The sequence below is a fragment of the Cariama cristata genome, unplaced genomic scaffold (genome assembly GCF_000690535.1).
Source record: "Cariama cristata isolate BGI_N322 unplaced genomic scaffold, ASM69053v1 scaffold30532, whole genome shotgun sequence".
Lineage (NCBI taxonomy): Eukaryota > Metazoa > Chordata > Aves > Cariamiformes > Cariamidae > Cariama > Cariama cristata.
The window spans coordinates 1-14,498 of NW_009603718.1; the positions used below are offsets into that span (position 1 = coordinate 1).

The 14,498-nt window shown below is 38.2% G+C and overlaps 1 protein-coding gene across 1 annotated transcript; it reads right to left on the reverse strand.

The window, feature by feature from the left end:
* Window positions 1-1,061: 1,061 nt before the first annotated feature.
* SDHA (succinate dehydrogenase complex, subunit A, flavoprotein (Fp)) lies at window positions 1,062-13,459 on the reverse strand. The gene is made up of 14 exons (XM_009695318.1): window positions 13,378-13,459; window positions 12,908-13,069; window positions 12,356-12,499; window positions 12,045-12,209; window positions 10,723-10,871; window positions 9,349-9,473; window positions 7,924-8,092; window positions 7,158-7,353; window positions 6,199-6,370; window positions 4,736-4,854; window positions 4,246-4,357; window positions 2,967-3,097; window positions 2,325-2,438; window positions 1,062-1,432 (listed from the first exon to the last, which is right to left on the reverse strand). Exons 3-14 carry the CDS (start codon window positions 12,470-12,472, stop codon window positions 1,346-1,348), a joined length of 1,656 nt encoding a protein of 551 aa, XP_009693620.1. The 5' UTR covers window positions 12,473-12,499; window positions 12,908-13,069; window positions 13,378-13,459; the 3' UTR covers window positions 1,062-1,345.
* Between the last annotated feature and the right edge of the window lie 1,039 nt (window positions 13,460-14,498).

The window sequence follows — 14,498 nt, forward strand, 5'->3', positions numbered from 1 at the left end:
CGCGGTCCCTCGCCGCTTTCCCGCGCCCGCCCGCTGGGCGGGTTCCAGCCGGCCCGAGGGAAACGTGCCTGCCCTGTGCGAAGGACAGCACTGGAACAGCAATCTCCAGCCGACGGAAAGAAGGCATTATTCTGCTTTATTGCAGTCCTTTTAAAGATGTATGAAACATTATTTCCTCCCCCCTTAACAACAGTCAGGGCTCTTTCTATAAAAAAAAGCCAAGTCAGGATATCGTCTCCTTTTCCCTTCCTGCCCACGCAAGGGTACTGCTTTGACATGCTACACTGCTCCGAGGCCAGTCTCAACTCCCTGGTGCAAGGTACAGAAACACTGCAAGAGTGAAATATAGTGTATTCAATTTTTCGAACCACGACCAGCAAGATTCCAACATTTAGGTTTTTCCAACATTCATTTTTTCCCCAACACAGCCAACATTCAGCAGTTGAGAAAACAAAAAAATTGTCAAAAATAAAAATGCTTCAATTCAATTGCAATCTGCATAGTTACATTTCAGCCCTCCAAGAACAAGGAGTTATTCACAGAAATGCTGCTAGAAACTGCTCTGTTGATGCCTGACAATTTACATCTTGGCACTAAAGCACACTAAGTTCAAGTCTGGTAAGCTTTAATACTTAGGTAAATCTTCTGCAAAACCGTCCCTTGGTTCGTCCGAGAGAAAAAGACAGTCTCAGAAATACACAAGCAGAACACACCACAAAAATGGCTTCAGAAGTTCCAGAGATGATAGAGATTAGCTATTAAGATGATATTCTGTTCATGGTATATTTTGGAGGAAGTAAGTTGAGTAGAAGTATCTTGTTTCCTTCAATAAAACAACAGTATGACAATTTTTACAATTTTAGCTTTAGAAAAAACAAAGTTACAATTACTAATCCATCATTTTCTTTTCTTTCATGTTACTTACAATCAGCAATTATAATGCTTAATTTTAAGTCCCTGTATCATGAAATTCAGCATCTCAATCTCATCTAGAACTATTGCAATGCATTTCTCATTCTTAAAATATGGAAATAACTATACATTCAAAATAAAAGCATTGCAATTATATACATAACAGCATATTCAAACAAATACAAGACTTCTAATCACTTTTAGACACATTTTGTGTTTTCCCTGTCAGTTTTGACAGGTGGGTGAAAGAACATAACCTGTCCTGCATTCTGTTTCCATAAATGTATAGTAAGCCACAATACAAGCTGGAGAAAAGTTTAGTCAATATTTTCCATTAAGTGATAGTGACAATACTATTTTGATTTGCTTGTGCTATGCTTATGTACACTAACCGCCCCCCCCTAGGAGAGGGCTGCAAATTAAACGTAAGTTACTAGTAGGAGCGAATAGCAGGCGGGACACTTGAGCAGTCTTCTTCATTCAAAGTTCTGTCGATCACAGGTCTGTATTTCAAGGTAACCTAATGCAAAAGAAAACAAAGAACTTTAAGACAAACCAACCTGTTGTACCTAAGCAAGACAGCCTAGCTAACAGGAATGACTGAATAACACAGTTAACTGAATCACTTTATTGATGTTAAGCTAGTTTCTCCATTATTCTTTTCCTTCCACAGAAAATGAACAGTTAGTAACCTGCAAGGAACATTTAAGTTCCAACTTACCACTCACTGAATTCCTCAAAACCAAAGCCTGATACCAGAAATGGTATCGGAGACTACTACTTTAAAAAGGCCTTTTGGACAAAAGTAAAGTTCTGGCTAAGATTGCTAGATCCTAGTTCTTTAAGGTAGGAAGGTCTTGGAGATAGATAGACAACCCAATGGATCAGTTAGGAGACAGAATTGTGTCACTCTGTCTTTCTGTCCTCAGCAGCTATTCAGGAAGTGAAGTGTTCTCATTTGTCCACAAACTAGATTCAAGGAAGCTGGAACTGGAGGAGAGGAAACAAAGAGGATTCAGAGAATGGGATTCAAAAAACAACACTCAAGATTTTTATAGGGTCAGATTTCAGTTCTACCTTTGGAACACCATAAAAACCTCATGCTAAACACCAACAACAGGTTTTGCTGCCATCAGAGGAAAAGAAAAAAAGCTTTTTGAACTAGTCTGCTACAAGGGGAAAAACAATCCCAGCTCAACTGACAAAGTGACATCCCAGAGATCAACAGTAACTTCTCGCAGTTATGTCTGCTGTTCAACAACATAATAAATGTTCAATTTTTTTTTGCTTTAAGTACTCTAAACTATATCAGTGACAGTCATTTGCAGTATTATCATGATATCAACAGCTGTCTAGGAAAGCAGCTGTCTGTTGACAGTGAGAAAGACCCTCAAGCATCAGGCTCAACGTACCTTCCCGGATGGGACATCCACATACGAAAGGGTGTGCTTTCTCCAGTGCTCTTCAAATGGCTTCCGCTGTTGGCCTTGGAGCGGCTTAGAGTAGTCAAATTCATCTATCCGTACCTAAGGAGAAAATTAGGTTAGTATAGACCAGAAATTACATCTGCAAGTCACTTTACAACCACATGATTAGTTGCATTCCAATTACAACTGTAACACAATGACACTCCTAATAGCCAGCAAGCTTTATCTTAACACTGCCCATGCCAAATTTTAAATACTGAGGCTTAACAAGGGCTTTAAGGTAAAGTTCCTTGCATAGGACAATTATTCTGCTTGTAAGTCCCGTTTATGTATCCATGACTCTATTATTACTATAGTCCTGGTTTAGGCCTCGCTAATCATTTGGACGCACACGTGGAACACCTTTTCTTTCAAGACTGTTATCTAATGTTGCATGTATTGGTCATTTTATATATACCAAGAACAGATAAAGCAGAGCAGATGGGACCCCAAACAAATACTACACTAATGTTAACTCAAGACTCTGAAGACTGTACTTTGAAGAAATTATAACTTTTAAATAATCCACCCGAGGACACATAACAAGGAAATTCAATCCCACATCCAGGCCACAAAAAATATTTATACCTTATAGTCCTCTCTGGCATGAGCACCCCGGGACTCTTTGCGAGCCTCAGCACCATAAATGGTTTGTAGAGCACAAAGCATCAGGTTTTGCAGTTCGAGGGTCTCCACCAAGTCAGTGTTCCACACAATACCTAGTAAAATATGAAAATACTACGGAAGATGTTCTACAAACAAGCTATTCCACAATTTACCTCTGTCCTATTGCTGGTACTTAGAATCAAACGAGCCATTACTCTGCCTACTGCAGTCACAATACTCTGCAACAATGAATTACTCGTTATTGCCTGCAAGGATCAGCAACAAATCCTAGGCCCTAATGATAGTAGTGAATCTTAGTCAAATTCAGTAGTTCTACCAGGTGTCCCTGTTGCGTGTGTACTACCGAGACAAAATTACACCACCGATTCTTGTCTGCTTTATATCATGCCTACAGCTGAGTCCCCATACCTCATTTTGGATCACAAGATCTGGCTAGATAGTAGCTCTTTAAGTAGATCCAGACAACAGGGCTTTCCCTTCCTTCCCACCCTCAGAGAGAGGAAAAAACCAAAACTGCTAGTTATACAAGTTTCTTCTTCATCTAAGTATCTCCAGGGTGGACCCAAGTTCACTTACATGAGTCTATCTTCATTTTGATCCCTACATTCTAAGCTATTGCAACACTTTCCTTGATGCTTAGCGAGAGCTGTCCAAGAAAGCCAGTTTTACTTTCAGTGTTAGGATACATGTCTAATGGCAGTAGTTGGAGAGAAATACACAACGTGAGGGGACAAAAGGTACATCTCCAGTTGTATTTAATTAACTAAGTTCTCCTAAGATACACTGCAAGACATGGCAGTATCTGTATGCAGCACCACCTGCTCAGCCGAAGAATGAAAACCAAGTGCTCAGCCTATGAATTGTCTTGCTATCTTTTTGCAACTCCCTGGCCTTTTCGGAAGATAGTAACAAAGTTCATCTTAGTATTTGAACAACTTCACATCATGTTCTGAGAGAATTGCAGTTAGTACCTCATACAATTAAATCTGATTAGTGTCTCTGCTGCTTTGAAAGAATATGCAACCAGAAAGCAACCAGTAAGATCAAGTACTTTACTGATTACTGTGTTCAGCAAGTAGGGCTCGACAAAATATTCTGAAAGATTCAAAACGGTCAAAGTCTTTAGCTAAAGTTTCAAGAAACACATAAGAAGGTTTACAGAAGGAAAAAAAAAACAACACACACACCACACTTCCCAGAGAGTACTCTTGTCAAGGTATATTCTTTGCTATCAAATTACCTCTGTCAAATGTCTTCAGATGAGCCAGATCACTATAAATTTGGCTAAGTTTTTCACAGCCTTCTTGGAGTACAGAACCAGTACGAAATACAGCAGCATGGGTTTGCATTGTCTGCAAGACAGTAAAACAAAATCAGTTTCATATGCTGCATATACATAATATCCCACATAACTTCTTTAATTCCAACAGAGCTTGATATAGAGCTGGTTTACTTCAAACATGTCTGCAGCCTGAAGAAAAAACATTCTTCTGTTCACTCCAGAGGAAACCCCATTCTATTATACAGTGGGTAAACTACCCAAAAGGAATAACCATGAAGGGAAGAAGCAACTAACAAAACTGATATAGCCTTTTCTGCACACAGACAACCTTCTCACACTGCTTTTTACTTCTGCAAAGCAAATCTCGAAGTGTACTTCAAAGTGACCAAACCACCTCCGTTGCTTGCAGCTTCTCCTACCTTATACTTGAGAGCTTCACCAGGCTTACCTTCTGCATGTTAAGTCGCACTTCTGAAGTTCTTATGGTTCCGTTAGCAAACCTTAATTTGTCAAGATTAGCAACTGACTCTTCACCAGCATTTGGTTTAATGGAAGGAACTGGGTCCCCTAGTAAGAAAGTTTCAGTAAGTTTAGTAGGTCAGGCTTGGTTTTGGTTTCTGGCAGTTTCATAAACTAGCAACTACTAGAAGTCAGATTTGACTAAAACACAATCTGTTTTCTTCCTCTGAGGTACAGGTTAACTATAACTTTCCTGAACTCCCACCAATAGTATCCATATGCTTAAAATTAGAATTCTCAGTGGAATATATGAATCACATTCTTTCCTGTGACAGTTAGTAGGGAATTTATAGGTTTGGCTAAATTCTGCAGTTAATTCCTTAAAAGCAGCACTTGATGCAAATTCTTCTAAACTATGGAATAACCTTGTGACTCCTTACCACCTTCTCCTATCCTTTCCTAGTCTCCTCACCCCCAGACCTCCCACCCTGTCTTGGATCTGTTAACCAGGAACCAGTCAATAAGCTTGGCAGTAACATGGGAGCTCTGCATCTTGCCTCTAATACTGGAGCCTATCTGTTATTGGGTAACAAACCAAACACCACATTACCAGGACACTTCATCTCACGTGTAGCTTTGCATTACACTAATAAAAACCTTTCTGCAACTTCAAGCTCAAAGGAGCCACAGAAAGATCCAAAGAAATGTCTGCACAAAGCCAGAGCCAAGAGGCACCACTAGATCTACGCCAACTCCATCAGGAACCATCACTCTGTGCACTTTGTGTAGTCAGACTGAAAAAACAAACTGTCTTATTAATTTGGACATTAAAAAATGAGAAAACAGATGACTACTTCTGGACTTCAGCTGCTCTGGCAATATAACTGCCTCTTACAGTATTTTGTTGGGTTTTTTTGTTTGTTTCCTCAGCTCGCTAACTGTTGCTGAACCAGATTATTTAAACATAATATTCAGCAGTAATAATTCGCATAAAAGGAATGAGATGTTACAGTTTCTAGCATCTACCTCTTTATCACTTGCACGTGCAGTCCACCTTATAAATGAAGAAGATGACAGCAAATTCCACTACACAAAAGTGCCAAGTGTAAGACAGACTACATTTTGATGTAGAACATGCAGTGCAGGATGTAGAGAATTCAGTCTTCATATTCAATATTCTGTTTTGCTAATTTGTGAAAAATCTCAACTGTTTTTGCCAATAGCATTGACCCAATTCTAGTTTTAAAAATATCAACTCACAAAGCAAATGTTAATGTCAAACATTTGCATAGCAAAGAACGTGCCTATAAAAAGCATAAACACTGATTTCTGCCTTTTCTAACAAATAAGAGTCTATGTCTAGCATTCTGAATTTGACTTAGGTAGCAACAACTCTTTGTAGGGCAGAAATTAAATCATAAAGGCAAACGTCTCTAAACAAGCGAGACTTACCAGGCTTGCATGTCTCCGCAATAGTAAGGGCACAAGCACGACCAAAGACCACCAAATCCAGAAGTGAGTTTGCTCCAAGTCGATTTGCGCCGTGGACAGAAGCGGAGGCTGCTTCCCCACAAGCATATAAACCAGGTACCACTTTATCCTCGCCATTCACATGTGTAATCACCTATCATTTCAGACAGTTAATTAATACTAATTCCTTAGACAGTTCATAACAGTGCAGACCTCCTTATTTGCAAAGGCCATGTGCACCTAAGGATGAAATACAGCAGTCTATAGTTTTCTCCGAATCTAAAACCATAAATACCTTACTTCTAAAGGGTAAGTAGCAATGCTATGTAAATACAGATGGCACTAAAACCCAAGATTTCTTTAGTTATGCTTATGAAGACTACATGGGTCTGTTTCATCACAATTATTCAGCAAGTCAGAAAAGCAAAGAAAGAAAGTCTGATCTGCACACATTAAGGCAAAATTTTACATTAAAAAATTACAATACACTGAAACAGAAAAATTCTGCTGACACCATCACATTGACTTTAACTAGTATGAGCTGAAGGAATCTGCTTTATTGTAGAGATTACATGAGGTACAGAGAATTAGTATGTATTATTGAGTTGTAGATTGTAATAGAGCCCCAGTTTGATCTTCATTCAACTATATTATTCTCAACTTGACAAACAAGAGAATTGTTGTCAGACATGACAGTTATCTTCATTTCAGATGCTTCTTGGAACTTCCATCTCCAGATGGACTGGAACAGGTTCTCAAATTATTTACAAAAACAAACCAGATTGTGTGTTTTAAGTACTCTGACATCACTATTACAATATTATTGTTATTCATCATCCTTAGATTTATGAAAAACATTGTTAATGCTTTTTATATTTGGAAAAATCATTTCCTATTATTATGACAAAAAAATAATAATAGAAGTTATGTATATTACTTACCTGTCCTTTGTAGTTAGTAGGAATACCTCCCATATTATAATGCACAGTAGGCAGAACAGGAATAGGCTCTTTAGTGACATCAACTCCAGCAAATATCATAGCTGTTTCTGAAATTCCTGGGAGACGGGTTGCTAGCTGCTGTGGTGGTAAGTGGTGCAACTGCAAGTACACATGGTCTTTTTCAGGACCACAACCCCTACCAAAAAAAAACCAGTCAGCACTGGAATACATAACAGGAATTCTGCAAACACCAGTAATATTTCTAATCCAATTTCTTTCAATTGTGAAAAAAAAAAAAATAATTTTTTTCAAAGGTTATCTGACAAAAATTAGTATCTAGCATATTTGAAAAGACTGTCGAACCTGGCAGAATTTAAACATGTTTTTCACCTCCCAGCTTTCTTTTCACAATAATTCACAGTATTTAAGACTTTAAACTACTATATCTTCAATTTTAACATATTTCTGCAGAGATATAGTAGTCAAGAGAACAGAGCACCAAATTACTTCCATTGTTTGGAGTAAGAGCATATACACTAAACTTGTTTGAGCAACTGTCCCTAGATGCACTGAATTCAAACAGGAGACTCCTAATATTTTGTGTTCCCTTTCAGTATCATTAGGAATTAACAAGCAAAGTTTCTGCCCTATCTGCAGTGTTCAGCTAACAGTTATCAAAGCTCACTAGCATGAATTATGCAGTCTAGTATGCGTAGTATGAGTAAGTATTTATTCTGCAGCTTCGTTAAAAGAGTATTTAACTAACCTTCCTTCACGGATTTCTATGGTCATAGACCGAGACACTACATCCCTGGAAGCCAGATCCTTAGCAACAGGTGCGTATCTCTCCATAAATCTTTCACCTTGACTGTTAATTAGAATACCTCCCTCTCCACGACATCCTTCCGTTATAAGGCAGCCAGCCCCATAGATACCTGTCAAGAAAGAAAACACCACCAAATGAGATATTCTCTGGACAGCTTCCTAATCAGGATGACGAGGACTGAACAAACAAGATCATCTTAAAATAATGCAAATAAGTCACAGGATTAGATTTTATTCTACTCTAATCATACCACTAGGAACTGTCTCCCAAGACTGCTTAAAATCAAGTACTGTTATTTCTTTCAAACACTCTTCCCAAAAGGTAAGCAAGTTGATTTGGAACACCCACAGTATCTAAAAATAGTAGAACTGGAAGAGATCTGCACCCATCAATACATAAGGAGAATTTTACAAAGATTTTGTAGACCTTCAGTGATTACTTTGTTCAAGATTTTTAAGTAAACCAAGTTGATGATCTCAGCTTGCTCATCTTTGTTCCCTCTTCTCCTGTGCTAAGGCAGTACAGGATGGCTTCAAATCATGTGGAAGGTCAAAGCTTACTCAGTTTTCTTTTGCTTTAGAGAAAGAAGGCCTACCTGTTAGCCTCCAGCACTGGTCATCATAGAAAACAAAAATGCTAACCAACTCACGCGCTTGATAATTACGTTAAAAGCTACAGAATTATCACACAAGCAATGAAGCTGCTTTTACTAGAAAAACCTTAGCTAAGTCAAATGAACATTGGATCTCTATGACATACAATGAGAACATTGTAAAATTAAGTGAACAATTAAAAAAAAATCACCACTTATCACAAGTTAAAACTAAGCATTTAATTAGCTACAAAAAAAAAAAGTCTTACTTTTTAGTTTGTGACCATTGTTGTCCACAGTCTAGATACTGATCCTGTGCCATAAAACCACAGTCCTAAATATATACCTTTACTTCAACTACCCCACTTCCACAAAAGACTCTAGTATATAATTCCCTGACATTTGCATCTATCCCATTGCTCCTGTATGTAACATCAAACTCCTTAATATTTTAAGCACAAAAGGAAACCTAAGTTTAAGAAGTGAAGCGGTTTCAGCTTGGAATTCATAAAACATGTTAGTATTGTAAAGACAGGACCTCAAAATATTTAACATTGGTCTTTAAATTAGAACAGCTGAGACCTTTCTCATATTGTAAGTCTTACTTCAGATTTATATCCAACAGCAGTTGCAGACAAGTCTGAGCACCTGTCACAAGCAACTAATGAAGTGCTGCAGAAGAGTTCAAGCTGACTTGGGCACATTTTAAAACAACAAAATCTGTTCAGCTCATATTAAAAATAATACTGTAAGCATTATTTCATATTCTGTACCTGTAGGGTGAAACTGTACAAATTCTAAGTCCTGGCAAGGAAGACCGGCTCGTGTGACCATAGCAGTGCCATCACCCGTACTAGTATGAGCAGATGTACAACTGAAGTAAGTGCGGCCGTACCCACTATAGGACAAAAAAGTTAACAGAATTAGCGGGGGGGGGGGGGGGGAAGGGAATCACTAGAACATACCACTAAACTATGCTGTTTGTATAAAGGAAATAGAGCAGAGGGTTAATAAGCAAGACGCATAAGTTTTGCCATCTCCTGTACTAAGTTCAGCCAAAAGAAAATAAAAATTGGTATTGTCCTGTTATGCTCAACCATATTTGAAAAACAGCTGGTGACAGAAGGTTCAAGAAAAAGAATAATAATTCCAAAGCAGGATAGCTAGTTTAGTATCAGAAGTTGTCAGAAAAAAAGTTACTTTAGAAAGTTCTCTCAATCCAATACCATTAGACTTCAAACTATCACCAGCAGTTTTATCAAAAATAGCATATACCAACTGTTTATATCCTTGATATGGCCCTGATTTTATATTCTTAGATTTCAAAACTTAGTTGTCTAAATTAGGTATTAAACATGAATTCTTATGCCTAAAACAAACAGGTTAGCTTCCAATGTTATTGAGAACTGCCAATATTCCCAATTTCAGGACAAACTCTCAGAGGAAATATCAATCTACATATTGTATGTAACTCAAAGTACACAAGTATGAACACAAGCTCAGCTTTAATAAAGCCAAAATATGTAGGCAAGCTAAATATTTTTCTTTGACAGACGTTTATAAATATCTTGCATACTGAAACCGATAGGAGGCAGCCATAAGCAGCAAAAGAATAACGCATATAGTATTCTAATAAACATATACTCATTTTGTGATAATTTCATCCTATAACAATTAGACTTACAATGTTTGTATCTTAATGCAATAGATTCTCCAGAATTTTGAAAAAAAAAAAAAAAGGTGTTTCCTATGGAAACTTGGAACCCTAGAGATATACTCACGTTCGCAGCATTGCAACAATGTCTGTTTTAAACAGAACGTATTAAAAATCTACGACCATTAGGACCATACACACTGCTCTTACACATTCCAACTTTATGTCATTGTTCTAGAATTCAAAGTTAGACCTCCAACTAAATTTATATCTGTTCACAAAATTAGTATGTGCCTTCTTTTCAGAGGGAATGACTGAATTCAGTTATATTGCTTTTGATCAAAGCAGGGAGGGGCAGCGATTAACACATAAATTACGTTTTTCAAGTCAGCATGTCATCTCCACGCTGTGGATTCAAATACATGTACAAACACACAGACTTCCAGTAGTAGCACTCTCAAGTTCCTGTCCTTCATCATAAACATTACATTACCCAGTGGCAATGACAGTGTTCTTTGCTCTAAAACGATGTATAGTGCCGTCTTCTATGCAAAGGGCAATAACACCACGACATTCTCCATTTTCCATAAGTAGGTCCAAGGCAAAATATTCAACAAAGTAGCTTGTATCGTATCTTAGAGACTGGAGGAAAATTAAAAAAAAAAAAAAAGGAACTTTAAGAAAAATCCAGAAACTGAATTAAACCTCTCTTCAAAACTATCAATGCGTATGGGCTGTATCAGGATAAAAACCACCCCCACCAACTCTCAGAGAAGCTGGTTTCCTCACAAATCTTTATAAAAATTTGCTAATGTATCTGTTCTAGCTTAAAAAGATACAAGTAGTTACCAAACCACTTAATTCTGAGAAGTCATAGCTAGTCAGCAAGAGTTGTTATTTCCCTCTACATTTGGCAACACTTTAGTCAGCTGCGGTGCTTGATACATGTACAAGCATGTTTTACTTAACCTCTCGCAGAGAAGCAGAATACATCACCGGGAGCCTAGCATACCAGCAGAAGCAGCGGGCATCAAGTCAAACATTCTTCCATGCCCTCAAGGATCAGACCAGTGTTTGGCAGCGTTAAGCGTTTGTGTTGTAGCAGCATATATAGTGTTAGCCTGAAGGAGAGCAATTAGCTAGCTACTTAGTAAAACGTTAGCTACTGGGTACTTAATTTCAGCTTTCAAGTAGCTTACTACCATTTTAAAATAACCAAATCTTTCTTCAGTTATGGTTTGTAGAATTGACAGGAACAGATGCTGGAACACTAGTCACTTATGGTAGACCTTCATGCATTTACGCCTCGTTTCCCCCTGCTCCCTGTTTGAAGATGAGTGAAACAAAATGCTGCCTTGTACTTCTTTTCAGAGCTCCCCAATGCTACTGTGTCAGATTTTTTTGAAAAAAGTTTTTTGGGGAAGGTTTACATAAATTCTCTTTGGGTCCAGTTAACAGATATAAAAGTATTAACAGTGAAGAACTACTCCAGATCACAAAGCTAACAGTGTACACTAATCAACATCAGCTGTCTTCACAAGACCCGTTATATTTACGATCTTTCAATTTATTCTATTTCTGCATACTCCTGACAAAAAAACAATCACCACCAAGGCTACATCCTTCCACATTGCCTAAGGAAGGAAATTCAGAATTGTCATCAGTCATTCCCCTGAATTCCGCATTCATACATGAAGAGCTACGCATTTTGTCGGAGTTCCCCCCCCGCCCCAAACGCCAGAGGGAAAAAGAAGAAAAAAAATCATTAATTGCAAATACAAAAACCCAAACCAAGTTTACTTGACAGCTGCTTACCCTGCCATACAGAGTATGTAACAGTGAGTGTCCTGTCCTGTCTGCCACACAACAGCATCGGTGAGCCTGTCCTCCTTTTCCGAACTGAAGACTCTGTCCACCAAACGCACGCTGATAGATTTTTCCTTCTTCAGTTCTGCTGAATGGCATCCCATAATTTTCCAGCTGTTGAACCCAAACAGAAGCATCAGAAACTCTCGTGCATAACAATCCAACAAGTTATTTTACTATGACCCTAGTAAGGAGATCTCTTTGAAAGCTAGTCTGTGTCATAAATACTTATAGCTGACATCAATTCCAGTGAGTCTCACCTCTATCACCGCAGCTGGGGCTTGCTCGGTCATGTAGTGTATGGCATCCTGGTCACCCAGCCAATCAGACCCTTTCACCGTGTCATAGAAATGCCACCTCCAGTTATCGTCCTCCATGTTTCCCAGAGCAGCATTGATCCCTCCCTGAAAAATGGAAACCCATTTTCCTGGAATTGTGTTACGGAAGTACAGTTTTAGCAGGTTTTCCTCATTTCTGTTAAAAATCACGTACCATTTACACCTCTGTGTACAAGTAATACAGTGAAGTCAGATTCAACATGGCTGTGAAAAACCTGTGCAATTGATCAGTTTCACAATGGCTCTTATCTTGTTCTGTTTTGTGTAACACAATGAATTACAAAGTTACACTGAATGCAGTGAAAAAGCACTGAATAGAATCTAAACATATATTGCCCTCCAAAAATAGTTTCAACTAAATATGCAGTACTGATAAAAGGAAGCGTGGCCTTGAACATGATGTTCATGTGCATATCCCAATCAGCTTTCTGACAGCAGGCATTTTTTAAACATTTTTTCTACCTCATTTCTCACCTGTGCAGCAACAGTATGAGACCTGGTAGGAAACAGCTTTGTAACACACGCAGTATTAAATCCAGCTTCTGACAAACCAAATGCAGCCCGCAGACCTGCTCCCCCTGCACCCACAACAACTGCATCGAATTCATGGTCCACTACTGGATATTGTGTAGAAATCTGGAAAAAATAAATCAGTTTGTTATGATCACAAATATTTCAAGCTAGGTCAAACTTAACTTTCATGGAGACACAAGCAGTATAGGTTTAACATTCTTAAAAGACTCTTGCAGCAAATGCTACGTCTGTTATACACTCTCTTGGGCGGAAACTATCATTAAAAAAGCCATGCATTTCAGCAACTCAATCTCACAACGTACTTGAGCACAACACTCCACTAAAAGCCAAGTATCTGGTTCTTTCATGTCTCTCACGCATTAGCGTATTATCTAATCTGTTACTTAAGATATAAAGAAGTACAAACATACCGAATCAGAAACCTTCGTAGAAGCGTTTTTCTTTCCATAGGCTGTGAAGTGTAAATTGCGTGCAAGACTCTGGCATGCCGCTGGCCACTATGGAAAGAAGTCAAGACAGCTATTATAGAACAAATGTCTCCACAAGGAAGGACTTCAGCATTCCTGGCTATCCTATATTTATAATAAACCTTTACTTACCACTAATACCACATATACAAGAATATTGTGTCAATGTATTTTAGAGCTACGTGCAATGAAGTTCTGGCTTTCCTATATTCATACTCATAAAAAAAAAAAAGAAAAAAGTGTTAACTGGATGACAGAACAGCCTGCAAGTAACAGGGTGTCACAGACTATCTGTTATTTAGAATATGTTTGCAATTAAAGCTGTAGCATTCTTGCCTTTTTTTTTTTCCATAAGTAAACAAAGATGAAGACAGCTTTATGCGAACCACAGAAATTAATGGAAAACACCTCGTGTCAAGCAATCCTCAGAATTTGAATTATTTCAGGTGGTCAAGAGTAATGAAGATAAAAAAATTACGTGGTAGGTAAACCTTTCCAGCTCATCATTGCTTCAAAAGTCAGATATATTTCTCTTGTTCTCATTATTTATTAGTTAGTGACCAATTTAGAACCACTAATACCTAAGTGAAGCACAAATGCATAGTTTTCCCCTTCTATAATGTTATTCCCTCTCCCCCGGCATGTTCAAAACCCAAACAAAAAATCCAGCATCCACACCTACCCAGTATTCAGGCTTTGCTTTGATAGGTTAAAATAATCAGAATTTTAGTCTCCACCACGTAAGTCTCCAGAAGTCTCCTTCTTTACTCCATTCAGAAAAATATACCTAACTCACCATCTATGATTGATGAGAACAGCAACACAAAGCCATACTAGTGACCTGTGGAGTGACATCAGCACCTCCCTATTTAAAATACATCCTAAAATGCACTGGAGTGATATTTGCCTTTTCCAGCAACCATTATATATATGGTTCAATCACGCCACAATATGCTAACAAGGAGGTCCTCCCTCCCCACCACTTCCAAACGTCCATCTCTTCCCCATCCCTGAAGTGAACTACAGTACACTCTCCTTAACCTAGTTTTATAATTTCTCATACT

Coding starts and splice junctions, on each gene's coding strand:
- SDHA (XM_009695318.1), bottom strand. CDS start 12,472: ATGGAGGACGATAACTGGAGGTGGCATTTCTATGACACGGTGAAAGGG. Junction 9,474..10,722: donor AACACTGTCATTGCCACTGG/GTAATGTAATGT, acceptor TTTGTCCTATAG/TGGGTACGGCCGCACTTACT. Junction 3,098..4,245: donor TCTGAAGACATTTGACAGAG/GTAATTTGATAG, acceptor ATATTTTACTAG/GTATTGTGTGGAACACTGAC.